The following is a 27996-nucleotide window of genomic DNA, read 5'->3' as shown; positions in this document are numbered from 1 at the left end:
CCAGTCGTCCACTTTGGTAGCACAATAGGATGCCTTTCGTCGTATGGTATCCGCTTTTAAGTAGGCGACCTTTGCGTCTTAAAAAACCTGGCTCGTCTTCACAGACTGCCTTGTTGGCTTCGTAGAAATTATCTTGATCTGTACGATATCTTCTCATATGTGTGGTTGTTCTAGCGCTAATATTCTTTTCTCTGCATTCTTCAATTACTCAAAACACACGTTTCCGATAATCCGGCTCTTTTCTCGTATATTCTGGGTATACTTGGGACACCATGCTCTTAGTCAGAGTAATGGTATGTATGTGCCATTCTTCTCTGCGTCAATCACTGCCCCAATTGACATGCATGTGTTAGTAACATAAACTTCACCATTATGGATGCCTTCTGCTGCTGCTTGCTCTGGAGTTTTTTTTTATAAATTAGTTTGAACTAGTCCACCACAGTTCTGAATGTATCAAACGATCTGCGCTCACACCACTAGTCATGAAATTAGCTGAGCTTTCTTCACTGGTAATTCATTTCCACTCTGACAGTTTCGTTTTTTTATGTAATAGATCGTAGCAGCCATTAGCTGGAGTCTTGGCAATGACATTTCTTTCCTTGGGGCCATTCGTCCTGTTGCGATGAGTATCTCAGCCTGGTTTTGGTTTTCGTAAGTTTTTATCAAGCAGGCTGCTGTCCTATAAGCATGTGGGCTTGCATTGAAATTCTAATGAAGATCCATGCGAAGAGTCTGGCTGCCTTGGTTGCCTTGGGATGCTGAAGTTTGGAATTAAACGCAGCTCTTGATCTCATTTCCTCCACGACGTTGTTTTATATTTCGATAGTACGTCGTCCCAAGATATTCGCTTCCTCTACACGTTTTGTATTTCTCGCTTGGTTGTCAGTGCGAATGGAGTGAAGACGCCCAGCGGATCCTAGAACCCTGCTGTTTCCTGTAACATTTGTCTTTTCGTAATTGGGCCGCATGTATCGGTCTCTGTTATGTGAAAAAATGAAAGGTACGGTCTTTCTTCGAGTTGCCTCTGAAGCCAAGTACCGTTATCTGGGCTGGGTTACCACGCCTGTAAATTTCTCTTGTATGTTTGTACATCGCTTTCATCGAGGCTCACTTGCCTTGAACTTTTTCAGTGTCATTGACGCGTCTTGAAAAATGGCTTTTGACTCTTTATAAATTGTTCTTGGCTTCTTTTGATTAGTCGGCTCCCAGTATCATTTCTTCGACATAAATGTTGTTCTTCAGCAGCTAAATCCTAAATAGGCAGCTATTTTCTGACATGCTTAGGTGGTCTTGCACTGTTGCTGCAAATAAGAAAGTACTCGGAGCTGTGGCAAACGTTACTCTTGACATTCTCCATATTACAATTTTTGCATCGCTACCACTTGGAATTCTGCCCCACCAAAGAAATTGCATTGCATCTGTATCCTATCTATCTATTGAATCTGTAGAAATGCTTTCCGTAGATAGCTGTCATTGCTATGCGATAGTATCTGAAACTCATTAGCACATGTACCAGGTCACAATTGCGATTCCGTTCTGTTTTGAGGCTATTGTTTAAAGATGATCCTTTCGTCGACGATGAAGCCACATCAAATATTATTCTTATCTTGTGGTTTGTCGATCTGACAGTATTACTGCCTAATGTGGCATGTAGCAGCAGTGTGTCATCGGTGTGCATGGTTGTTCGGCCACCTCTGCAAGTCCACTATTTAAATAATCTCTAATGGCACTTTTCTAGAGCGGGAGTACACTTTCATCTATCTGCTGCTGTCGTGTGAATTGTTACAATGTGGCCATAGCTATGTTCTTGTTTTAATCAAGTTCTATGTCAGCTTTACATGGTAGGCATACTGAATATCGCTTCTGATCAAGTTTTAAGTGCCTTTTGAAGTACTGAATCATTTCCTCTTATCTCTTGGCTTTTTTCTCAGTGCACTTTATGCCTACTAACCCAGAACGTCTGAGATTTGTCTTTATGTCAGAATTATGCACGTTAACGTGAACTATCAATACGATTGACTTTTCTATTATTGTTGCGTATGTCTTCGCTTGGCCGTTTACTGTCGAGCCGAATATGGTTTCTGCGACAGTGAACCTCTCGTCTTGTTTTCGGATGTCACCTGTCATTACTTGCCAGTACTGGTCCGTTCGAATGGGTATTCCAATTTCAATGCAGGGTGTGCTTCTACATAATCCGTCAGCGAGCTTGAAAACTTCTTTCGCAGCCAGATAAGCAGGAACGGTATTCTTTCTTTTCAAATAGTCTACCTGCAATGCTTCCAATGCAACTTCTTGACTACTGTAGGCAGTTTTCAGTTTATCTTCAACCGAATCCATGACTCTTTTCAACCGGCTCCGAACGAGCCTCTCGTGGGGCTTTCATTTCCTTTAACTTTACAGCCAAGTCTCTCATACATGCTTTCCAGAATAAATGATCTTTGGCTGGCAGTATCCAACAGAACACGACAATAACATGATTACCTTCGGCCTTCCGCTAATGCAAATGCACTCTCTAGAAAAAAGCTTCACGAAATGTCCATGAGCTGGTAAGTACATGTTTTCTCTTCTTGATTTTCACTTTCACCAGGCATAGCTGCTGCATACTGCGCTGTGCTCTGATTCGACACATATACGTCACATGCCATTTTCGAAATATCTATTACTTAATGTTTTACTTAGATATTTTAGCAGTTCGGCGAGCTATCGTATAGCGGAAACATCTATTTGCCTATTTTAGCTTCATTTTCTTCATTTCTTCTGGTCTTCATAAGGCTTCGTTTTCCTACAATGGCCAGCGTAGTGAGCAGCATTCTCGCAAAGTATGCAGAAATTTGCAGCTGTACTTTGAAAATTAACCCTTCTTGTCTGTTGCTTACTCTCAATTCTGTTACCATAGGTTTTTTTTCTTTGCTGTCGGCAATTCCTCTCTGCACTCAACTTGATCTTACACGTATTTCCTCAAACGTCTAAGAGTGTCTTCATGACATGATGCCACATTCTGATCTTGTGCTGAAGAACTACTAAGCACTTTGTTTCAACTAGAATCCAATGTGTATATCCACTGGCAAAACTCTTTTTACGATTGGAAGCAAACACGTTGCACAGGACCCACTCTTCAAGCTTAGGGATTCCAATCCACGTTTGTTCACTTGGGCCTTCTGTAACAGCTTTTTTAAACCGTCATAGTTTTTGCTGCTTGCCACTGCATTCAAGTTAGTGCTTTCTTATGTATTTCTTCCAGCATGTCATCGTTTCCGAACCGCTGCTTAGTAGATCAATGGTTTTTCCATAGTTGCTGTCAAAAATATTGTAGTCCGTGCAGGACAGCTGCCGCATTTCCAGTTAATAATGGCAGAAGGTACGTAAGTTTCTGATTTTCGTTCAGGTCGGTTCTTTTGTGTGCAGCTGTTTCAAATTGCCGCCAAAACCTTCGCCATTTCATTTTATTGGCTTCAAGCTTCATTAAATCTAGCTTTGGTAGCTTCAGTAGTGTTGCTTGCTGCAGTTGCCTAACCTCGTCATTAACGTTGGGTTGCTCCCTAGCTGTTTCCTGCACTTCTTTCCGAGAAAGGTATGCGTTGATGCGGTGCAGAGCATTTCTAATTTCTAACTCATACTCAGTGATTGTTGCCATCTCAGAGAGGAGGAGGAGGAAAACATTTATTGAAAAAAACGACACGCAGGTGTCTTCCCGAATCCCAGGGATAACGGTTTCATGTACCATGGACTATTCCATCCACTCGTCCTCTTTTTTTAGCGAGTCTGCAATGCCTTTCATCTGGCTGTCTATCATCGATATCGCTTCAGCATCTTGATTCTCCTCCAGTTTCTCTTCAGAATCGCTCACCAGGTTTGTTATTTGGGTCCTCACCATCTTTCCCTTCTTCCAAGTCACCTCTCTGTTCATGTTGAATAACTGAGGAAACTGCTGCTCAATTACAGATTCCAGCGGTGAAAAGTCATCCGTGCCTTAGTCATCCTCTGTCACCCTGTAGCTCCTTGCTGTCGACACCCCATATCGCTGGTGTCGATTAGTTCCCGGGCCTCCCTTCGACCTTCTGTGACCATTCCGTCGTCCTGGTATTCTGTGGCCAGTCGGAAGGGGAGTAGCCGCCATCCTGGTCACGGCACCATGTCGCAGAAGCGAGGCGGGATAGCTACAGCCAACGAAATCAAAATTACTATTTTGTTATTGCTTTTACTGCGCAGGCCCTCGATGCCAACAGTCTTCTTTCTCGTCCGGTCCACTCCCATGAGTTTCAGTAATGGTATCTCTGCTTGTATCCACTTGTGCATTTTTTTGCATTTTCGCATTCTATTTGCTCATATTGGTAGACCAAATTCTCAGCTTTCTTTTTTTTTTACTTGGTCAATAAAACATGCCACCTCACACATTGTTCTGTGTGTGATATCGCTAATGACAGCTATGTTGCTCTTGGCTCGTCTGGCAAGATACCCCACGCGGTCGCAACATACTACAGGCAGCACGGTAGGGACCTTCGCATAGTAGCTTGAGGACATCGGGTACCTTACAAGACGAATTTTGGGGCTGCATGCGAGCGTATGAATGACCAGGTACGACGCACGACCCGCAAAAACTAGGCCCGACTGTATATTGTAAAAACGACTGTGAATTTTCGCTTCCTGTTTGAACAATGCCACCAGAGCCATTGGCCGGTGCGTTATCGCAGCAGATTTCGGTTCACGACGCTAACGCTGCGCTTATTTATGTTGTGCAGTGTAAGGTAGTTTCCATTCTTTACAATGTTTATGAGTATTCTGTGGCACACATTTGTACTGTTTTTAGCAATTTGTAATTACGTAACACGTTGTCCATGATTAGTAGGACATCAAGGGAAGCCTTAGGTTAGGGTCAACATTTTCACAAATGAGCTAGGCCCTCATCCGGGCAAGACGCCTCGTCCAAACGATGGCTCTCGGCTTCGAATTTCCCTAGTCAGCCCAATGCTTACCACGATAAGATATTTCTTTCTATGAGCTCTTCTTCTTGGTTGGTCACCACTTGTCCCTCCTCTCACTTTCACTGAAAGCACACAAGCGTGGCGCGAAACATTGCAATGCAGCGCTCGCGCATTGTTCCCACGATGAGTATTCGCCGTTATATTGCACTGCTGTCATTATTCCTCGAATTCATTCACTCTGACGGATTATTCCTATAGCATGCTTCAAGCACCACGATTTCACATCGCGCAGATTGCGCAGTAATTGCAGCTACGTCCACATGTTGGAACGACACAAGCATTTGCCTTTTCAACACTGCCTCGCGCTACCCGTCTCTGGAACAGCCTGCCGGATAGCATTGCTTCGCTCAGAAATCATGATGCCTTTTGCAGTAATTTGGTCAAACATTATTTCTCCACACTGTGCGTAGGGTTGAGTTAGTACACGGGTACCTATGAATCACATTACGTTTACGTTTTCAATGTATTGGCAGGCGTTATGCCATATGTTTGTTTTCTATTCTTATTCTGCGTATAACGTTTTAACGTAAATTATCTTGCTGCTTTTATGTAATACTTCTTGCTGTCCTTGCTGTTGTTACGCAATGCTTATCTGTTAATTCCGTTTTGTGTTTTTCTTTGTTTTTGAAATCTTTCAGTACATATATAAATTTCATTGTTTAGTCCCAATGTACGAATTTGTTTATGCATCGATATCGTTTTACCGATTGTATCTTGTGATACCCTGTACCATGTGTCCCCTCACGCTATGCCTCTTCGTAGGCCCGTGATGTCTTTCTGAATAAATAAAAAATAAATAAATGATGCAGGAGTGACATGAGACCTGAATAAATCGATAAAAATCCACATGACGAATAACGTCGTCGGGGAATTGTTCTAGGACCGCAAATACAGTAGAAGTTCGATAACAGGCGGGGTTGACATGAGCTTATCGGTGGCACATTGCCAAGACGAATAAAAATGGAAGTTGCACTCTTCAGTACTTCTCTGAAGTGGCGACGAAAATAGGTGTTATTTACGGTCATCTATGTGCTGGCGTCGACGACTGCGGGTACTTGTTAAACCGTAAACATTAATGAAGCTTCGTCTTGATGGCAGCACAAGGTGGTTGTTCGAAGTGGAATTTGATGATGCATCCTACATGCACCACGCGGGCTATTTTGGCACGTTGTTGGCGCATTACAAGGTAGCGTATTCTTGTGCCATCATGCAGGTGAAAGACCTGAAGTTCACCGGAGTGAGTGCGAACGCGTTCGCCGATGCCATCGAGGCGAAGACGGTGTACCGCCGAGACGCGAGCGTGTTCGAGAGTAGCCAGCTAATGACGCTGCTGGAGAGCGTGTGGCGCGAGTTCTCCGTCGGCGCTGAACTGTTCCTGTGGACCAGCTGGTACGTTCTCGACGAGCTGGCTCCTTTCGTCGAAAAGTCGGTGGCCGTCCGGACGCGAAGGTACGCGCATCATTGGCTCCATTGCGTGAGGGAGACTTGCACTGTGGACGAGAATCTGTTAGTATCCCGCACGGCTTCATGTAACCCGCCTGGCAAGGTGAATTGAAATAGCCCGCAAAGCATTGGGTGGAAAGTTGTCCACAATCGAATGTCACCTACATACAGGGGCGTAGTCAGGGGGGGGGGGGCTTATGGGGCTTCAGCCCCCCCCCCCGAAATTTTTTTCGTGCTGTCCACGCACCGCTGACCAAAGCAACCCCCTGAGCCGGAAATTACTCAGGAGTTTTTATAGAATGTCTATTTCACGCTCGTAAAGACATTTCACCGCGAACATGGCTAACTCAGGCTGCATTTTTGCGGCGACGCCCATGCACCGGGAGTCACATAACGCAAGCAGCCCCATCCGAGCACAAATTTTCAAGGGCGTGTTGATGGCGAACGGGCTCGTCGCAGCATCTCGCGGAGGCCGCGGAATCTGGGGAGCGCATGGATGTCAATTCCGAAACTTTATGGGTATAAAGTTCTTATAAACTTTTGATGTGAAAGGTCCATTGGCATTTCCAAAGTTGTGCTTTAGATTTTCAATTGCGGAACTTTGTGGGTTTAATGTTGTTATAAACATTTGATGCCAAAGGTGCATTGGCTTTTCTAAATTCGTACATCGAAACATACAACGAAACAAGCCAAATCAACCCACTATCAGACAAGTTGACAAAGCACGCAGCGAGGTCCGCTGAGACGAAGCGTTGTGCTGGTTCAATTGTGCCATCATGTCACAAAAAATATCAACCTTTTTTTTTTCACTTACGCCAAAGCATCCATGTCAAGACAGTAAAGCCAGCAAAGGCAACTATGTTCTTATATATTGTTTCTAATTGGACTTTTATTTGCGAGGACACATTGAGCCTCTTCAATTTTCTTGTTCTCGCTACCCCACCCGCGCGCTGCCAGAGCCAGCCAGAGCGCATGTGTTTTTCTGGTGTTGCCCCGACCACAGCGCGGCGTACTTCGATGCGCTTTCGGTTTTCTCTGACCGAGTGAATTTTCGCCAGGCAGTGTTTCGGACGCTTTCTGGCTAGCAGACGAGAAAAAGAAAGAATGGTCGCTCCCCGCCATCACTGCGGGGACTCGACGGATTGCGCCGCGTTCTTTTGAGCGCAACCTCTCTGGAAATTCTTGTCTCGCCGGTGTAGGATACAGAGCAGTATGCGTATGGTTCTCGGTGGACCAAGAGTCTCACGTTTTCTTCGATATTCCTTCGGTAGCCACACTAGGTGCCCAAAGTAGGCATTCGATTGTGGCTAACATAGTTTACTTTGCGTTTTATTTTAAATTCCGTGTTCCTGCCCCACAAAATACAAAAAGACATTGTCGAAGCGCAGCAAATTGTCGCATGGTAAAAGTTCAACTTTGTTACTTCTTATACGGAAAGTATAAGAAGTTACCGCATATTGTTACTATATTATTGCGATAGCAATTATATGAAACTCCAGGCGCATTTATGCCGTGGCCGTTGTCCTCATGATACGTATAAAGTCCAAGGGCAATAACATCGTGACCCCGCGCCTCAAGCTGTATGTGCGAGTGAAAGCATGGGGAGGAGGGTGGTATGGGTGAGCCGACGATGGCGGCTGAGTCTTGTGTGGGCAAAGTAGAAAAGCGGGTAGTAAGCATGCAACCTTCCATTGAGCGCGATACATTGGGTGGAATGGATGGAATGGGGGCGGGATTTAGGATTCTGTGAATCTGTGATTGCGCAACATGTTTGTTTGCCTTGTTTGACGCTATATTTACCGTGATTTTTTCTTAGATACGTAGATTTATTGGATACTTATATTTAAATATGTTCTGGCGAGGTTTCGTGTATACGTGCAGTGAGCTTTGTTTCCGGTGAAACTTTTTTGCCCTTTATCAAGCTGTATCTTCGCATTTGTTCATTCCATTGTATCTTCGCATTTCTGGCGTACGAAGGCGAGTCAAATGAAAGTGAGCCTACCCAGCCCGCGCAATAATGGTTCGGTTCAATAAGTGCGAGGCATGCGCGCAGCGCACAGACATCTCTCATATACAAAAGTGACACGCAGGTGTGAGGTTAAATGTTCTTTAATGCTCTCATACACTGGGTTGAACATGGTCGCGTGACATAATGAACGCTCCAAAAGTTGAGCAGCGTGGTGCTATGAGGTTTTCGACAGCTGAAGGTGTTTGCTAAAAAGAAATTAGTCGCCGTGTGGCTGCCGTGTACATTGAAAATTGCACTTCATTGGCCACGGTGAAGCGTCGGAACAAACGGTTCAAAGAAGGACCTGAAAGTGCCAAAGGCGATCCAAGACCGGGCGAAAGCCACCTTCCAATCACTCCCAACAAAAATGTAAAGGTTGATGAGCTGATAAGACAGGAACGAAGGATAAGCATCGACGAACTGGCACAGCGTGTGAACATCAGTCGCGGTTCGGTTCACGCCATAATTCATGAACATCTCGGTTATCGGCTCTTGTTTGCGCAATAAATGCTCAACATTTTGAACGACAGCCAGAGCACGGAGAACTTCGGCGCTGCCTTGACTCAGCTGATCCGGTATCACAGTCAGGGTAACGACTCCTTGTCTGTAATTGTTATCGGGGACGAAAAATGGTGCTACTCCAATAAGCCTGAAACACGACGGCAAAGCTTACAGTGGAAACATTCGTATTCACCACCCCCCAGAAAGCAAAGGCCATCGTTTCCAACGAAAAAGTATTGACTTTTTGATCATCAGGGGCCATTACTGATAGAATTTGCTAAAGCTAGAGACTATCAATTGTTTCCGACATCGTGAACCGCCGGATTGTCTGCGTGTCGCAATCAAGAACAAACGACGCGGAAAATTGTCGAATGACGTCATCTTGTTCCACGACAATGCCCGTCCCCACGTCGCTGATGTGGTTAATATAAAAATGGCAAAGTTCACGTGCAAAACGCTGCAACATCCACCATACAGATTACACCTGTCGGCTTAGGACGTCCACCTTTCGGGACAACTGAAGAAGCAGCTGAAGGGAACCAGATTTGTGTGGGACGATGACGTGAAAGAGTCAGTTTGCGACTTTTTGGAGCAGCAGCCCAAGGAGTCACAAGACGAGAATCACGTGGCTCGTTAGTCAATGGGACAAATGTCTAAATGCTCATGGAGACTACTCTTGAATAAAGTAACCCTTTACCATAGATTCCCATTGGCTTACTTTCATTTGACTTGCTCTCGTATATTTTTCAGAACTCCAGCTTTTTATACGTGCTCTCTGTTGCCACTATAATTTCGGAGCAATTACTCACGATGCACGACCGATGACGGCTACTCCTGCGTAATACACTGGAACAAATGACAGCGTCATTGAGATTTTTCACTGGCCGTTGCACGTGTACAAGAACGTAAACAAGGTTCTTGAACGACACAGTTAAATTAACATGTATGTCCTCAAATTGTTCATTTGACGGCGTTTACGTTTTTCATATCAGCGGCATGCAATGCTTTGTTAGTTTCGAAGTGATATAGTTCAAAATTTTGTGTGATATTTTTCTTTACTGAATAAATAAACAAAAAACATGCAAGCCATAGACATCAGTTACTTTGGGCACAACTTCTGGTACATACGACTATATTCTTTTATAAATTAATTGACTTCTTTTGACAGTGCGTAGAGTTCAAGAATTCGCTTTCAGCATCTTTGGCAATGGCAATTCAGTTATTATTGATGTATTTGATCGCTCGACAAATTGTTTAAGAGGAAGCTTTAGTTCGGGCCCAACTCCGACGCGGCCCATTGAAGTACATGTAAAACGCGGAAACGCTTTTCCAAGATAACCCCTGGATCGCATTTAATGAAATTTGTTGCATTAGAGAGAGAAAGTTGAATTGTAGTGTCTCTTGAACGCGGAATTTAGATTTATGGCCTCAATTCTGGTAAAAATATTTTGAAACAATCGAAAGTTCAGTAAAGATAGAAGCACGGCGTTTACAAACTAATAGCTCTGCATCAAGAAAAGATATCGCGGTTCTGTAAACGGGATCTACTATAACAGTCAAAGCGGACAAATTTGTGTGTTGATGTGTATTTTACGTGAATTCGTTACGTTGTATACGAGGGTTCTGCAAAAGCCGCATGTCTATACTAAATTTTTTTTACATTCATGTGTAACATATAAATTTTGTCCGCTGTAGATGTGCTATTAGATGCAATTTACCGAATTATGATATTGTTTCTCATTGTTGAGTTAGTTTTAAACTTGATAATTTCGTTTTCTGAAATTGCGATTTTTGCCAATTTTCAATAAAGAATTGACGACCTAAATGAAAAATTCGAAATGAACAGTCACTAGAATTTAAGTTTCTTAAATGCAACAAACCTTTTCATAGTTAGTGCAGTGGTTGCCGAGAAACCGATTCTCCTTCTACATGTATTTAGATTGGAGTACCCGAGCTAAAGCTTCCTTCTAAGGAGGAGGCCGAGCTGCAACTTGATCCCTCCCCCCCCCCCCCGAACGAAATTTCTGGCTACGCCACTGTCCACATAAGCAATAGTGGTTATGGGGACAGTGATTGAAGCACGACTATTGAAGGACAGAAGAAACATTGAACATGCTTCTTAATTAAAGTAAGACACAGTGTGGTTTCAGGCAAGGAAAATAAAATTTCTCGCCAACGCTATATACGTGTAAGAAAAGAGAACTCCCTTTTATTAAACATCAACATAAACTCTACTCGAATATGCAACCTTCTAGTTTAACTCTGTTTTGCAGCACCCGCTAAATATGAGGTGTTCACGATGCCATCACGTGCAAACAATGTAGCTTTTGAGAGGCGCAGAAAAGCGTGTTCGTGAAGTTCACACCATAATGTACGCCCACTTCGAACCTTGTGTTGCTTAGGTTCTCAACCTTGTTCCGAAATATTGTGGCACTCTGTTGGCACTGTGTTTCATAGCGGTAAGTGTTCAGTCTAAAGTAATGACCAACGATCAACAAATAATTGCTCACTTCAGTTGGATTTGTGTGACAGCGCTGACCGAAGGGCTTGGCATCCCACGATGCTACCATTATTCAGCAGCCATAGTTTTCTTTGGCCTACAAAAAAAAACGATGTTCTGTGTCTGGGTACAATTTCCACACCCGTATGACTGACGGTTCACCACATTGCTTTGCGCGCTAAAAGCTCGGCATGCCCATCGAGTCGAACTGTGGGGCATTTCAAAGTACAGCTCAAATGGCATGTCACGAGAAGAAATTGCACGCTTTGGATGACAAAAATGACGTCACGTCCATTTTTAGCGGCTATGGCGCCCCATATCTTTTAGTTCCTCCCTAAGTGTTTCGTCGTCACACAGACGGCGCTAAACTCCATGAACTGCCAATGAACCACCATCTTTTGACCATGTGGGCTTGTAAGGAAGCTTCAATACCAGGCATAGGTCGGCGGATTAAGCAGATGCTCACTGTTGCTCGCTCAATCATGGTCATTAACGCAACTCTGTCCGATATACGAGAGGCCACGTCACAGTAGGACGTTGTGCACAACATCGCTGCGGCAATCCACGAATGTTTTCGTTCTGTCATCATTGCCGAGAAACTTGTCCAAGAAACGCAAATTGGAAAAACAGTTCGCTGTATCCCCAATTCGCAAGCGGAAGACTACCGTCATACCGTAAATTCATAAGATTTTACATCGCGTCTAGAAATTTGCTGAAAGGCCAGGTTGCGGGTCATTTTCTTGGCGCCCAACAAACTAGCACGTTTGTGCAGCTGGTCAACAGAGACGACGCAACCACCGAGAAGAGCAAGAAGAAACATGGTCAAGTAAAACTCTTGCTTGGGCTAGTTGGTTCATGCTTGAAGTAGCAAAGGCAAGGCGCAAAAGACCAGGTCTTAGGGAGAAGAACACAAACGACAGGAGGCGCCGGTCTTGTCGTTTGTGTTCTTCTCCCTAAGTCCTGGTCTTTTGCGCCTTGCCTTTACTACTTCAAGAAGAAACACACGAAAAGATTAATGGATTGCCGCAGCCACGTGGTGTACAACGTTCCTCTGAAATGTAGGGTCTCGTATTGGGAGCGAGGAGTTACGGAGTCGCCATCTGTTGCAAGCGCTTGCCATCCGTAGTATAAGGGATCACGTGGTGCGCTCCTCATAGGTTTCGCTTACGGCGCTCATTAAAAACACCACGTGGCAGCCCACCTGGACATTTATATAACTACTCTGAAAACGAGGGAATTTTTTTGCTGTCCAAATAACAACCTTGGGCGAACTAGAAGCACAGAATCGTTTACAAACGCTATCACTTTACCCAACACACATTGCGAACGCCACTGCGCGTGGTCGCCGCGATGGAGTCTCCCGAACCGGCTTCTTGCGGGAAAGTGGGCAAACGCTGATAGTAAACCATGCGGAATATGTTCTTATAGCATGCTGTCTGTATAACCAAATAGGGCATAACAGAATAAAGCCTCAATGCAGCGATCGCATGGGTTCCCAGCGAACGACTGTGCGTCTGCATGCATGTCCGCGCGCAATTGTTTGGCTTTCAGTGTGAGCGCGTTTTCGCACCGTGCCGTGAGCTTTAGACCGCAGCACATGAGAATTTGACAGCACACTAGCAACCATTGTTGCGTGGACGCTATCAGAACTGTTCAAATATAATCTCGTTATAGAGGCTGCGACGCCTACGGCGACTGTGATGTGCCGTCGCGACGGTTCAGTCTTTTTTTGTCTGCTTAATTCTTGGACATTTCAATATTATTTGTCAAGTTGCGTCAAACTGTATTTTTATCGGTCTTCTCAGCGTGAAAGGTAGGCAAACGCTGAGAGTAAACCATGCGAAATATGTTCTTATAGCATGCTGTCTGTATAACCAAATAGGGCATAACAGAATAAAACCTCAATGCAGCGATCGCATGGGTTCCCAGCGAAAGACTGTGCGTCTGCATGCATTTCCGCGCGCAATTGTTTGGCTTTCACTGTGAGCGCGTTTTCGCACCGTGCCGTGAGCTTTGGACCGCAGCACATGAGAATTTGACAGCACACTAGCAACCATTGTTGCCTGGACGCTATCAGAACTGTTCAAATATAATCTCGTTATAGAGACTGCGACGCCTACGGCGACTGTGATGTGCCGTCGCGACGATTCAGTCTTTTTTTGTCTGCTTAATCCTTGGACATTTCAATATTATTTGTCAAGTTGCGTCACACTGTATTTTTATCGGTCTTCTCAGCGTGAAAGGTAGGCAAACGCTGAGAGTAAATCATGTGAAATATGTTCTTTTGGTGGGATGTATATATAACCAAATGGGGCATAACAAAATGAAGCTGCAATGCAGCGATCGCACGGGTTCGCAGCGAGCGACTGTGCGTCTGCATGCATTCCGCGCACAATGTTTGAATTTCTCTGTGAGCGCATTTTCGCACCATGCCGTGAGCTTTAGACCGCAGCACATGAGAATTTGACGGCACACTAGCAACCACTGTTGCGTGGACGCTATCAGAACTGTTCAAATATAATCTCGTTATAGAGACTGCGACGACTCCGGCGATTGTGATGTGCCGTCGCGACGATTGCATCTTCTTTTGTCTGCTAAATTCTAGGACATTTCAATATTACTTCGCAAGTTGCGTCGCACTGTATTTTTATCGGCCTTCTCAGCGTGCGATTTCCCTCTGCTTCTTTTTCGTAATCTAGTGCATTAATTCATAACACAAACATGAGCATATGCCACGCCTTTTTTTTAATGTGCGTCTTACCGCTCCCTTTCCGTTCCAGTGAACTTGCCAGTATCTAGTGTCAACAAGTTCATAGACCAAACCGTTATGACATTAGCCGGGAAGGGCGGGCGCGGGCAAGCGTCTCAGTGCGCATTTTCTGCTACTCACCGAACATAGCGCAGTCCCGGCGCCGTAGTAGAAAGTCTTCCTCGCGTCTGTGCTTGCTGCATATCCGAGTTACAGCCGACGGCTGTCTGCCGGTTCTAAGTCTCGCCAGCCAACGTTCACGCAGCTCCTTGTGTTGCGGCTACGTGTAAGGCTGACACCGGGCTCCGTTGCGTACGCCCTGCCTTGCGGCACCGAGCAGTAGCCTACCATGCTGCACGCCTCCAAACGCAGCCACTACTTATTATAGTACATTCAAATGCTGTCAAGCAGACACCCAAGGCGGTAAAGCCTCACCACTTAATCAGAACCATGGCGCAGGTGGGACTTTAAACTTTCTTTTCAACTGACTTGGGCGCTTCCGAAGCAGCGGACGCGGCCGCTGTGTCCACCTCACCCCTCATTCCACGTTACGCCGATGGTGGAGCCAGCGTTTCCAGTGGTGGAGCTTTCCCCCAATATAAGACAAATGGTGCGTCAGGGAGCACTGCGGCTCGCTCAGAGCCGGCCAAGGAAGCAATCTGGCGTTGCAAGTGTCAATGTGCAGCGGTCAAAAACAAGATTTTGCGCATAGCAGTTTATTAAAGACGTACAAGAATCACCTCACGCGCCAAATATTTGTGGCCCACGCAATCAACCGAACGGACAATGGCGTAAGCTCCCCATCAGTCGATCTGACAGATAAGGAACTTGACTAGCGTGGATAACAGATAGACACTCATTGCTCTATTAGCTGCATTCGCATCAGTACATATGCTCTGTGTATATTCAAATAAATCAAATGTCGATTGTCTGCGTTCGTGTTCGTTTCCTTCCTGGACCTGTGCTCTCACAGTTCACCCAAAAGTTGAGTCCCGTTGGTATACTCACGTCGACCTAATATCGCCGTCAATGACAACTTTCGATCGCATTAATTTTGACCGGCACACACTCCTGCTACTTCTTCTACTCACTCTCGTTTACCCTCACACGCTTCTTCACTCACTGACGCGCTATCGCACAGCTGTAAATTGATTGCGACCGGCGTCAGTCAGGGAAGGGGGCGGGAGTAAGCATGCCGACCTATACTACCGAATATACTTTATTCTCCTTGTATGTAATCTCGACCTCCATCGCCAGCTGTCGGCGCAGCCGACTCTGGCCTGTGGATTTCATCGCGGGACCTGTGACGGCAAAGCCATGGGGCGCGAACACTGGTGACAAGCATGCGATAAGAACAGGCTGATAGGTATTGAGTTGTTATTTTTGCTTTCTACCAGTTATTGCATTGCGGGCAACAGATTCTTGCCTTTTAAAAGTCCTGCAAATTCTATTCTACGTATAATTTAGGCGTATACGGAATGCCGCCAGGCATTATCTAAACGGTAATGATTATCATTTCTCACGCCATTTTCATTAAAACGGGCTCGTGGCAAATATTCAGCAGCCCGCTTGAGGTATTCACTTTTGCTTTATGCATTGCTGCCTAGCGTCTTGCTTATATGTTCTTTATTATAAAACATGCATTGTTTCCTCGCGGGGCTGGTTGGTTATGCATTCGTTGTATTGTTAAAACATATGTGCACGCAGGGAAGTTTGATTGAGAGCAGCTGCTCGCCAATTTAGGTCAAGGTCAAACTCGCCGAACTACGCTATCATCGTCAGATAGCTACCACAAATGGTCATGCCGTGTCTATCGATAGATACACGTATTCTTTACTTGATCATACCATTAATGATGCAATAAGGCAAGCTTTAGTTATCTCTCGGGCTGTTTTTCTCGGCACCTGCGCCCTATCGTGGTCCGTGCTAAGTCGGTATTACAACCGCATTCACGGCACTGCGGCTCCATGTGGGCCTGCATCAGCCTAGTTGCATCGTACTGGGGCTCATTCAAAGTTTGATTAAAGCACCTGCCTTTCTGGTCAATATGCATTTTTCCGGAGGTCATCCGAATGGAATAGACAGCGTCAGCAACGCATTCGAGAAATCGCAAATGGAGTGTCTTTAGGCTCAGCGTGGTCACCGTTCACAGCCTTGCAAGACCAGCCTCCTGGCGTGCCAGGAGGCACGCCAGGAGGCTTGCGTTATTCTCTACATTTTTTATGTTGTGCCAAGCCTTCAGGCTGTATAAGATGACGGGTACACTTTTCATTTTCTTCACTGCAGTCCTGGTTTCAGAATGGACAGGCTTCTTTAGCTTCTGCAATAGGCTTTCAGCACCCGTCGACAAAAGCTATTGGTTGCCCAGCTTTTGAAGGAGGCTGCGCTTGATTCTCTTGAGCTAACTTCGGAAGAATTCGTCATGTCGGACAAACTTGACAGAGGATCCCGTTTCCTGTGAATTGCACTCACGCACTGAAGAAGTGACTATTGTTCACATTTATATTCGCCTACTTAAAGCTGGTAAAAGGGGCTTCGTTCATTTAAACTCTTTCTGCGCACTGCTCATGGCGTCTACCTTCTGTCATGGCACAGAATAAAGAGCAGTTTTGACAACTGCAGCGTCTTTCGAAGGCTGCGTATTCAATAGCTATATTGTCAATTTTATTTGTACATACTGCAGCCCGAGCGGGCTATTGCAGGAGTGGGTGTGAAAGGCAGAGAAAATGAAAATAGTAAAAAATACAGGCCCAATACGAACAATACAAACAAACACAGACCAAAACTATTCAATGGCCGCCAAGAATAAGTTTAAAGGAAGAGAACGAGCAGCACCAGGCAAGGAATTCCAGTACTCGATTGCACGGGGAAATAAACTGTATATATATGTGTCCGTACGGGTGAAATAAGGTGAGATGTTTAGGTGATGGTGACTTCTAGTATTAGATGGTTTCGCAGGAGTTAGGTAGTTATCCGAAGATATACGGCAAGGAGAGTTAATAACGCAATACAAAAATGGCTGTGGCTTAGGTAAGGTTAAGCCCAGGATGCGAAGCATACTAGCCTTTATTTTAGTTGTTGAACCACTGTTTAGCCTGGTGAACTGCTGTTGCTTGGCTATATTTGGTTCGGCTAGACGAAGAAACAACTCATGCATTACTTCTTCGCCTTCAAGAGTGGAACGCGACAGCGTTCCCGTCGACCCGCCAAGGGGTGTAAGACAGTGGGCTACAGGGCAGCGACTACGCGCCCCGCATTGGACGCGGTGAGCGTCGAGCAAAGCAGCGTTCGGCGCGGCAACGAAATCTGCGCCTGAGCAAGAGACGCACGCCTTAGAAACAGCGCGTTTCTATGGCAACACCGCATTCACTAGAGGCGCTTTTGTACCGCTTTGAAGCGTTGTACTCGTGGCTCAGTGGTAGCGTCTCCGTCCCACACTCCGGAGACCCTGGTTCGATTCCCACCCAGCCCGTCTTGCAAGAGTTGAGCCAAAGCCACTTCTCCTCTGTCGTGACGTCACGGTGTCACGTGATTTCATGGTCACCGCCGCGCCTGAGGAGCTGGGTTGAGCCCTCGTAATATGCTTCGCATAAAAACTTCAGTGATTGCGTGCGTCGGCGATCTGAGAGCGGTTCTAAGCCTAGGGATGAAAGCGCGGTATACGGCGAAAAATCCCTATCGTACCTACGACATACGAAGCGGATCGCTTTCTTTTGGATGGCGTCAATTTGATTAATGTGGCACTGTTTGTGTGGATTCCAGACGGGAGAAGCATAATCCAGTGTAGGCCGGATTAGTGATTTATACATGAGTAGTTTAGTATCTCTTGGGGCTGTGGTCAATGTGCGGCGCAGATAGCCTAACTTTTTCAGGGCTTTTGAGGTTATTGAATCTATGTGCTTCGACCAAGACATACCGGGTGGAGACTGAAAGCCTATTACAGAAGCTAAAGAAGACCGTCGATTCTGAAACCGGGAACACAGTGAAGAATACGAGTCAAAATTACGTTGTAATTATGAGGCGCACCTTAGCGGCGAATTCCAGGTTAATTTTAACGTGCACCCAATACACTGTGCAAGGACGTTTTTGGATTTCGTCTCTATCGAAACACAGCCACCACGGCGCCTTCAGGCCTACCTCCACAACGTCAACGTAACTAGCTACGCCCAAGCAGCGGCTTAGCCGCCATCTGACGTCGACAGAAAGTACTGCACAACTTGAAAAAAAGTTGGTAAACGCCCGACTGTTCTTGTTATTTACAGTCCTTCGCGTTTTCATCCTCTCTCACTGGGGACTGACCTTTGCGCATTCACATGTGACTTCTTGTCGTTTCGCATGCTTCGCATACCTGCCGCTTCGGCACACGCACGCGAACTTTCGCTGCTCCCCTGGGTTTCGCAATGCATCTGGCCTTGTAGCAGGACGCGGCAAAATTTGACCTTTGAGCGAGCTAGCTAGCTAGCCCGTCATGAAGTGTAGCTTCCGCCGACAGCGTGCAAAACTTCTCGTTTGCCTTCGAGGTCAGCCTGTGCTTCCACTATACAGCCTCGCGAAATGGCGAAACAACCGTTTCTCTAGGCTGGTGACGGCCTGTGTGATCTAGTGGCACCACCGCATTTTCCACGCTCACTGAACTAGTGAATCAGTGATAACTTCGTCCATGACAGGCCTGACTTTGTGGCTGTCTTCTTGGCCTTTGCAGTTTGACTTCCAACATCTAAGCGCCTTACTAAAGCATTAGTAAGATCTTGATGAGGGCTAGTTGGTTCATACTTAGAACTGAGGTGAAACAGCGCGAAAAAGACGAGGACACAAGGAAACAAACAAGACCAGCGCTTGTCTGTGGTATTTGTTTCCTTGTGTCCTCGTCTTTTTCGCGCTGTTTCACCTCAGTTCTTACTAAAGCCTTCTTACTCATATCGTAGTCTCGCAATGTTTCATAGGACAAGCACTTCATAACACAAACGTCACTGGACGGGAGCATTGTTTCTAATTATTCGGTCCACAATTCCGGGCAGACACCCTCTTTTTCGCATACCTATTCAAAGCTGGTCGTGGATACTGTATCCTCGTCTGTTTCAAAAGCGTGGAGCTGGCCTGGTGCTAACTACCTCTAAGCTTGTGAGCTGCTCGCTCATGCTTTTTCATCCAAGAGTGTGCTGCCATGTTACCTCTTGTTCGTGCATCACTGCTTCATGCATTAGCTCCTCTCGATCGCCATGCTCCGACCCAGTGCTGAAGAACATGGTATTGAGACGTTCAGCGTTTATTCTTGTCTGCACCAGCCTTTCGTGCTCAAATTGAAGTTGTACGCAAGTAGCCTGAATTCCAAGTTCGAGCGTTCTCGTATCGTTCAAAATCGGCAATGGCTGAGATGCCTCCTGCGGTGATTACTGTATCTGTGTGGGCGCTCTCGCCTTATCTGACTCAACAGAATTTAGAACATCCTCATCTTATGAACCACGATGTCATCTATTTCCGCAACAATAGTACCTTCATCTCAATTAGACACCAAGGTCTCGCGTCCCCGCGTGTCTTTACCATGTGCTCTATGCATTAACTGTCATGTAAACTTGAGAAAGACGTAAGAAATCATTTTCACCCGTTGATGAATGCACTGTCATCGCCGGATCTCCTCCGCGTTGCCGGACTCGGCTACTTTGGGATCTTCTGGATGGTGGTGAAGGTGGTCTTTGGATGATTTTATCGATCTTCCCACTAGTGGTCCAGCATTTGGCGTTGCAGAGTTCGCGGAATTCTGTACGACTGCACCAGCAAAATGTGTTCTTTCTTCTTGAAACAGCGCCTTACTCTTCCACTTAACCAAAGTCAGAGCCTAGGACAACTGTCCCTACATACGACCAACCGAGTCTCAATGTTCGATGACCAAGTGGTTACGGCCAAAACTAGCGTTGCATCGCAAGGAGTCTTACTGATTTATCAGTTTAGTGATTACAGGCTAGACTAAAAGGAATGAATACTACACAGTCTTGAAATACGCTTCAGTGAACAATGAAAAAGTGAGGTGGCAACGACTCTCCCACTTACACATTCCGCTAACCAATGCGATTACAACTGAACTTAAGCCACCATCTACCGGGTTGCGCCTCACCTCATTAGCAAAGTTGTTAGACATTCGGCAAGCGTTTGGCTCTCTTTCCAGTCATGGCCCCCTCTATTCTATTCTCACGCTCTTACCGATTACTCACTGCATGGGTGTCTCTAATTGGAGTCGTTACGTTTCTGCGTGATTTTTCCCCAAGCCCACTTTCAATAGAATACTAGAATTGGCACGCGCACAGGCAATTGACAAGTACTTCGTCAAGAAGCGGCAGTTGTGACTGCAATTAGCCTTTGAACTAGATAAAATAGAACATCCCGCTGGCTCATAACAGAAGAGGTGACTTAAAGTTGATAGTTTTACTTGCCACCTGGATTATGGCGCTGGCAATAATCCAGATGGAAGTAGTGTGGAAAAGACTTGAACTGATCAGTATTTAATTAGGGATTCACTGAGACCATTCGTGCATTATGAAAAGTGTAAGTTGTAGCGTTCCTAACTAGAACGGCAACAGAAATGACATCATCTAAGTGAGACGGGTGTCGTCCGCCATTTTATTCCAACTTCTCCCTCCTCACTTCTCCCCTAGCACCTTCCTTCGTCTTCTTTCATGCGTCCAGCGCAGACCGCTTCACTCTTCCGGATTTCTTTTAATTACACCTCCTGGGGTAATACTTGAATACGTTTCCAATAGCGGCGCACTCCGTTTGGCCCGAGGCTCCGGTGTACCAGACATTCTTCAATATTCCATGCTGGCATGCAGTCTTAATAACTTGAAATGGTCCGTAATATTTTGAATTTGAGGGCACAGCTCCTTTCCTTACAAGGACATAGTCTCCAGGCTGTATGTCCGGTATCTCGCTACTGTGCCTTTTATCAAAGTTTCGCTTCATGCGGCGCTTGTAGATCTCCTGTTCTTTGACAGTTTTCCTTACTTCCGCAAGTTCGAGGTTCTCTAGGAGACCTAGCTCACGATCTGCAGGAAGTATGGGCGCTGTACCTGAAGTTACAAAATGAGGGCTGCAGCCTAAACTCGTGGTGTATGATCTGTTGTGATGCTTCACAGCGCCCTCGAGACAGCACTTCCAGCCACCGGCAAAGTCTGGATACATTTTCAGATACTGTTTGATGTCTCGTATGGCACGTTCCGCTAGGCCGTTTGCTGCCGGGTGGTATGGAGAAGAATACTTTATCATGATGCCGTGCTCCTGGGCCCACTTTGATAATTTGGCACTCCGAAAAGCCGGCCCGTTGTCGCAGACGAGCGTCTTTGTGTGTTTAAAACATTCAGCTTTGAGGAGGTCTATTACCCTGTTTGCGTCTTCTTTGCCAGCTTTAGCCGCAATCGTCCGTGTGCACTCATCTATGGAGAGCAAGAAAGCTTGCGTTCGCTTGACTCCTTCCCCCTTCTTTTTGAGCTCCGCGAAGTCCAAATGAATTACTTCGAACGGGATGCTTGAATATTCAGGGTTTGTCATAACGTCTGTCGATTGCTTGAATTTAACTTTGTTCACCTGGCAGAGGTGGCATGTGCGGATGTAATGGCTGATGTCGTTTTTCATGCCCGGCCATGTGAATCTCATGAGCAATTTCTTATAAGTGCGCCAGAAGCCATCATGTCCACCCGATTCAGGGGTGTCGTGGTATAGATGAAGAATCCTTGGAATCATAGTTGGTGGTACGTGATACTTTCCATTGATAAACTGGAGCTCTTCTGTACCTTCCCATAGCTTAATATGATTTATTGTATCTGGATTATTGCTTGATTCCTGTACAAGTAATCTTGATAGTGCGTCAGCGTCAGTGAGGAGTGGGCCAGGACGGTGCGAAATTACGAAATCAAATTGTTGCAGATAGTTCACCCATCTAGCAATGCGGCCTCTTGGCTGGGCCATGCTCAGAAGTTGAGTCAATGCTTGATGGTCCGTGAAAAGTATGAATTTGGCACCTTCCAGGTAAGTACGAAAGTACTGCACAGCTTTTAAGACGGCCAGAGCTTCCTTTTCTGTGGTACAGTAATTGATTTCGGCGGGTTTCAGGGTATAGCTGTAGTACCCCACGACGTAGTGTTTGGTTTGATCAGCTTGTTTAGATGGCTTCTGGTATAGAACTGCACCGGTAGCATAATGTGATGCGTCCGTGTTCAGCACGAAAGGCAAGGAAAAATCCGGTATTCGCAAGATGGGGTCCGACGATATTAGTTTTACAAGCTCACGATAGACAGCTTCGCACTTCTCGTCCCAATGAAAAGGCACGTCTTTCTGAGTTAAACGTGTGAGGCACCTTGTTCTCAGTGCGTAGTCTTTGATAAACGCCCGGAAGTGTCCTGCAAGGCCAAGAAAAACGCGCAGGGAGTGCACATCATAAGGCTTTACCAGCTTGGAGATTCTCTCTACCGATTCTTGCTTGGTGCTTTTAGTCTGTCCATCAAACACCCTGCCAAGAAATACTACGGTATCTTGAAAGAACGCACTTTTCTTGAAGTTGACTTTGAGTTGGGCAAGACTGAGGGCATGAAGAACTTTTGAAAGATGACTACGGTGTTCGTCCTTTGTCTTTGAGTAGATGATGATGTCGTCGATGTACACATTGCAAAATGTGCCCAGGTAAGGTTTCAGAATGTCCGTCATAATCTTCTGAAACCACGCAGGGGAGTTTTTCCAACCAAATGGTAGGCGGTTGTACTCAAACAAGTCAAAAGGGGTTATGAACGCGGTGTACTTCTTCGTTTCTTCACTTAGTGGAATCTGCCAAAAGCCCTTGCAGAGATCTATTCGTGAAAACCAATGGCAACCACCGGTTTCGTCAATGATGTCGTCGATTCTCGGCATTGGATAAGGTATCAATTCAGTTTGACGATTGAGAGCCCGGTAGTCTGTGCAGAGGCGGAATGTCCCGTCTTCTTTAGGTGCAATAGTGATAGGAGAAGCAAATGGGGATACAGAAGGCCGGATGATACCTGCGTCTAACATTTCTTGCAACTCCTTTTTCAGCCACACCTTTTTATCTCTGGACATATTATAGGGGGTTCTACGAACCACTGTTTTATCTGCGAGCTCGAAAGGAACGACATGGGATTTCATTGCTGGAGGGTAGCTTCCTATGCATATAAGCTCTGGGTACTTAGTCTTGATGTCTTCGTGGTGAAAAATTAGCCTTGATACACTAGGTTCTTCACCAGGGTCTTCTGTTCTTATCGTGTCTTCGGCCATTACCTTGTCATCCCAATAGAGGTTCATCTTAAGTTTTTTCATGTCTGGACGGGACAAAAGAAAATCGTAGGTGACATTGGGAATGGCCAATACGTCACTGGTAATAGCATTTCCTTGAAATTCAATAGCCAGGGTTACCCATTCGCTATGCATGGTCACTGACCCATCGTAGGCTTGGACACGCAATGTTCTACCAGCGTGCAGACGACTGGCATCCACTCGAGTCTTGTTGATAATAGATACCGAAGCTCCACTGTCAACGAGAGCCTTCACTTCAATGCCATCTACCTTAATGGGGGCGTACAATAAGCTTGACGACACCAAATATACTGTCTCACTGAAGCTCTTTTTCTGGGGCTTGTGATGCACGGTAGACAGATTATGTGGAAGTAGGTTGCCGTGAACTGCGGTAATTGGTTCTTCACCATCCTCACAGTCATGATTTACGCTTCCCAGAGATTTGTTTATGAAGCTGTGTTCACATTCAGTTGACGGCAACGACTCTAGATTGGCATCAAGTTGCTCTGTTCTACCATCTGGCTGTCTTCTCGATGTAATTCTTGGCACTGAGGTCTGTAGAAAGTTCAGAAGGTCATCAAACGTTCTTGGACCTTTGAGCTGGACATGACAACGGATCTCGATACACAACCCTTGCGTTATCAAAGCTACAACAGCAGAAGACGACAGCTTCGGTTCTGCAGAATACAACAGGCGACGCTTCTCAAGACAGTACTCAAGCAGAGAGCCACCTGTATAACTGAACCGCAGTGCCGCATCCCATCTTTCTACTGCGTTGCCTTCGAAAGCCCCTAAAAAGTTGCTTTTCCACAGTTCCCAACATGTTGTTCCATAATCCATGAGTTGCACGTCATACCATTTTCTGGCTATACCGCCCAAATAGCGGCGCATATGCGAAATCTTTGTGTCGTCGGAGTGCCACAGATTCTTGTCACAGGCGTACTCGAAAAAACACAGCCAGTAGTGTGCATTTTGCGATTTTCCTTCAAAAACATCTGGTTCAACAATACTTCGTGCTGACTGCTCTCGACTAAGCGCTTGGACGAAAGTTCTCATTATTTCGATCTGTTGTATAATGTTCCTTTGCAGTTCCATAACACTCAAGTCTAGGCTCACCTTCCCGGCAGGCATTTCCTCTTTGAGGGTGCCACGTCGTATGGGTTCCAGAACGAGTTCGCTCAGTGTCTGCAGTTGTAGATTCACTGTCACCGATCCTGTTTGCACGAGGGCTTGGCGGCTGATTGCAGCTTGTTGCAGTACCACGTTGATCAGCGCGGTAGAACTAACTTCAAGAGGAAGGTCCGTCGCTGGCTCACCGTGCACTTGGTATCGGGTGAACACAACAGACTCTGATGACGCCTGGTCGACGAAAAACGTCACCAGCATCGCTGGTCTTCGAATCCTGTCGGCTGCGCCAAAATGTAGCGTTCCTAACTAGAACGGCAACAGAAATGACATCATCTAAGTGAGACGGGTGTCGTCCGCCATTTTATTCCAACTTCTTCCTCCTCACTTCTCCCCTAGCACCTTCCTTCGTCTTCTTTCATGCGTCCAGCGCAGACCGCTTCATATGTAACTTGCAGTAAATGTATGCACGCATGCGTGTGTTGCCAAATTCGCGAGGGGGGGTGGTGCGGTGTACCTTACTTTCAGTGCAACTTTAAAAACAAAAAGTATAGTTTTGCTAGGCAACACAAAATGTAGATTTTATGGGTCGCGCATGGCTGTCATGAAGTTAAGTACAAAATAAATCCCTTGGTCTAACAAATTGGAAGCACTATACATCAGAATAGGAAGTCAGTACACGACTACATACGTCTTTACAACCTGGCAAGAACCTTTTGCCCAACCACCTCTGCAGGGTGTGCAAAAATGATAAAATATTGACACATTATCACTACCACAAACACCTATTATGTATATCAAACACAGTTTTTTTTTCTCAGCACAGCTGGAAAATATGAGTGAGCAAATACAATGTAATCACTAATAAGACTAACAAACTGGAATTACAATGATCATAAAATACGCGCACATAAAAGGTATGCCATAATTGAAGTTACACTTGCGCACATATTCTAAATGAAAAAAATAATTGTCACAGAAGCAAGGTATGAAAACCGACGAGTGGTCATCCTGACTTCAGCAAGGCATTCACTCACTGAGGTTTCGTGAGCCATTGCCTTACCATCGTCACTGTGGGCCAACATCGTTTTCATATATTTACAGAGATTATCACTGTAATTTATATGCTACGTTAAGAAGTACCATGGAATGATCACAACAATCATGTAATTCAAAGCTGCTTGACTAAAACAGAGAACGAAAAAAGACATTGCGTAGAGTCCCAGTTCATACTTCTCAGACTGAGGATTTACGGAAATGGATTAAATGCACGGTGTAGCCCCATTTGAATTGACTTCCACAGCCACTGGGAACACATAGAACTGAAGAGTGGAAACGCGACAGAAGCTTTTCATCTGGCTCAAATTTTTTGCAGTAGTCCCCACCCTCTGCCAGACCAACTGCACGTGACGGAGATCTTGCAGTGTCTCATTCGACATGCGGTTTGTCAAATAATTATTTGTCAATGAAACCTTGTTGAACACGCGGTCTACGGCTGCGTTCGAGAGAGGCAGCGCAAATAGGGACAAAGCAAACTCAGACAGTAGGAGGAACATTTCCTGTTTAAAGCCACTTGCCGCATTTTTGTGAAGTTACTGGGTAAGCAACTAACGGAGTCATTTGCATGAAAACGAAGCAATAGGCTTCTAGGGACCCTGATAAATATGGAAAGAACCTTGGGCGAAAATGACGCGCGACGACATGCGTGCGAATACTTTAGCTGTTGCGTAAGTCCACAACAGTTTGCTGTATGGCAGCCACGTACTTAACAGCACGTACTTGACAGATGTCAGCCGCACGGTTGTTCTTACCGAACCACGCGTAAAGCGACAGCACATTGCGTCGAAACCAAAAAAAAAAGAGAGCGTCTGAGAGCGTCTTGCTGGACTGACGGCAAACACGGCAGCCATGACTTAACGCCGTCCTCCAAGCGGCGGCATTGTCTGAAAACTCTGAAAACGCAACCTTCGATACCGCCTACATATCTTTCAAGTAGCAATGAGCATACGGATTTCATAAACTGGCGTTACCGAATTTTGTCAGTGTTGACGCTTTCCTCGGGACTCGGAAGTCCTTAAGACGAAAATAGCCTAAATACAGCCATGTAGCCAACTCAGAATTTTCGATGCCAACCCGCATAATAGGCAGCCCAATTCGGCTAATGAAAGCACAATCTAGCAACCCTAGTCATCAGTTCCCCTTGCTCCCGGTGGCGAAATGCGCAGTTGCTGCCTGAACACAACGCCACCCCTTCTCCATCTCTCCCATTCCCCCACGGCCTTTAGCGCGACGGAAAACTGCGCGTTTGCTCTCCGCTTTCTTCACTGGTGCGCGCCATATTGAGCCGCAATCGTTGGCGTCCCTTGCATGACTTGACTCGCACATATAGCATATGACGTGCGGCGACGGTGTTATCGCCCTTGGAATTCATACGAAACATCATGGCGATGGTGACACCGACGGCTAACATGCGCGTGGTGTCCATATAATTGCGATCGCAATAAAAATGTACTTCTCTTCCGCATATCGTGAGCGCCTACTTCTCCACTCACCTTATCAACAATGAACCAATTTCTTGTTTTAGAAATCTTGTTTTAGAATCTCATCCACCGAAAGTTAGGTGGGCGGACGAGATTAAAACGTTTGCAAGGACAATATGGCCACAATTACCACATGACCGGGGTAGTTGGAGAAGTATGGGAGAGGCCTTTGCCCTGCAGTGGGCGTAGCCAGGCTGCTGCTGCTGATGATGACACTTTTTAGCTGAAACAAACATTCTATAAAACATTTGAACAGGTTATTTGTAGCCATCCTCCCCTTAGACGTTCTAGCTGCAATGCAAGCATTCCTGTAGTCTACGTGCCTCCCAGCCGTAACGTTCAAGGGCCCTGTTGAGGAACTAGTTCTACTCGAAGCTATAAGTTCTCGTAATGATCCCTTCATAACCCAACTTTTGTGGACAGAGTACGCCTCAGTACTCATTCTCTTAATATTATATATTTTATTCAATTTGCAGCGACTGATTTTAGTCCATTTTTCAGTCAGGCCTACCATTCGCAACGCAGTTCTTAATTTGACTAACAATTGACTGACTACTCGTCACCACCTGCACGGCGCTCTCTGGACATATCTGGCCCTTGCGCCACTAAGGAGTACGCATCAATCACCGATCAGCATTATTTCGAACTCGGTCTGTTCTCCACATGTATATCCCAGTTTTCTATGAAATCGACAGACCTATTTTCAGTGAAAAAATTACGATGTCTTGCGGCGCTACAACAGAACAGGCATGTTATGGCTTGGACATACCTCTTGAATGGCCCAGCTGCCGTTGTGTTACTGACGTACAACGAACGAGCGAATTCAATTTTAGTGACAGGCAGTAAAAATAATGGCA

General features: G+C 45.7%; 2 protein-coding genes across 7 annotated transcripts in view; one reads left to right on the top strand and one right to left on the bottom strand.

Moving 5' to 3' along the window:
• Positions 1 to 14576, bottom strand: part of LOC135905217 (uncharacterized) — a 234920-nt gene extending 220344 nt beyond the window's left edge. Inside the window, exon 1 of the mRNA XM_070536242.1 lies at positions 14325 to 14576. The gene's annotated coding sequence lies outside the window, so the exon portion shown is untranslated. The remainder of the gene's footprint in view (positions 1 to 14324) is intronic.
• The window catches only part of LOC135905220 (uncharacterized), a 149127-nt gene that overhangs the window by 82689 nt on the left and 38442 nt on the right, over positions 1 to 27996 (top strand). For 5 of the 6 annotated variants that reach the window (XM_065436234.2, XM_065436237.2, XM_065436238.2 and 2 more), the window contains exon 6: positions 6196 to 6431. In XM_065436234.2, the coding sequence (XP_065292306.1) occupies positions 6196 to 6431 (236 nt within the window). The remainder of the gene's footprint in view (positions 1 to 6195; positions 6432 to 27996) is intronic. The other variant, XM_065436235.2, reaches the window with a different exon arrangement.

The sequence above is a fragment of the Dermacentor albipictus genome, chromosome 3 (genome assembly GCF_038994185.2).
Source record: "Dermacentor albipictus isolate Rhodes 1998 colony chromosome 3, USDA_Dalb.pri_finalv2, whole genome shotgun sequence".
Classification (NCBI taxonomy): domain Eukaryota; kingdom Metazoa; phylum Arthropoda; class Arachnida; order Ixodida; family Ixodidae; genus Dermacentor; species Dermacentor albipictus.
This window is presented reverse-complemented; position numbering and strand designations above follow the sequence as displayed.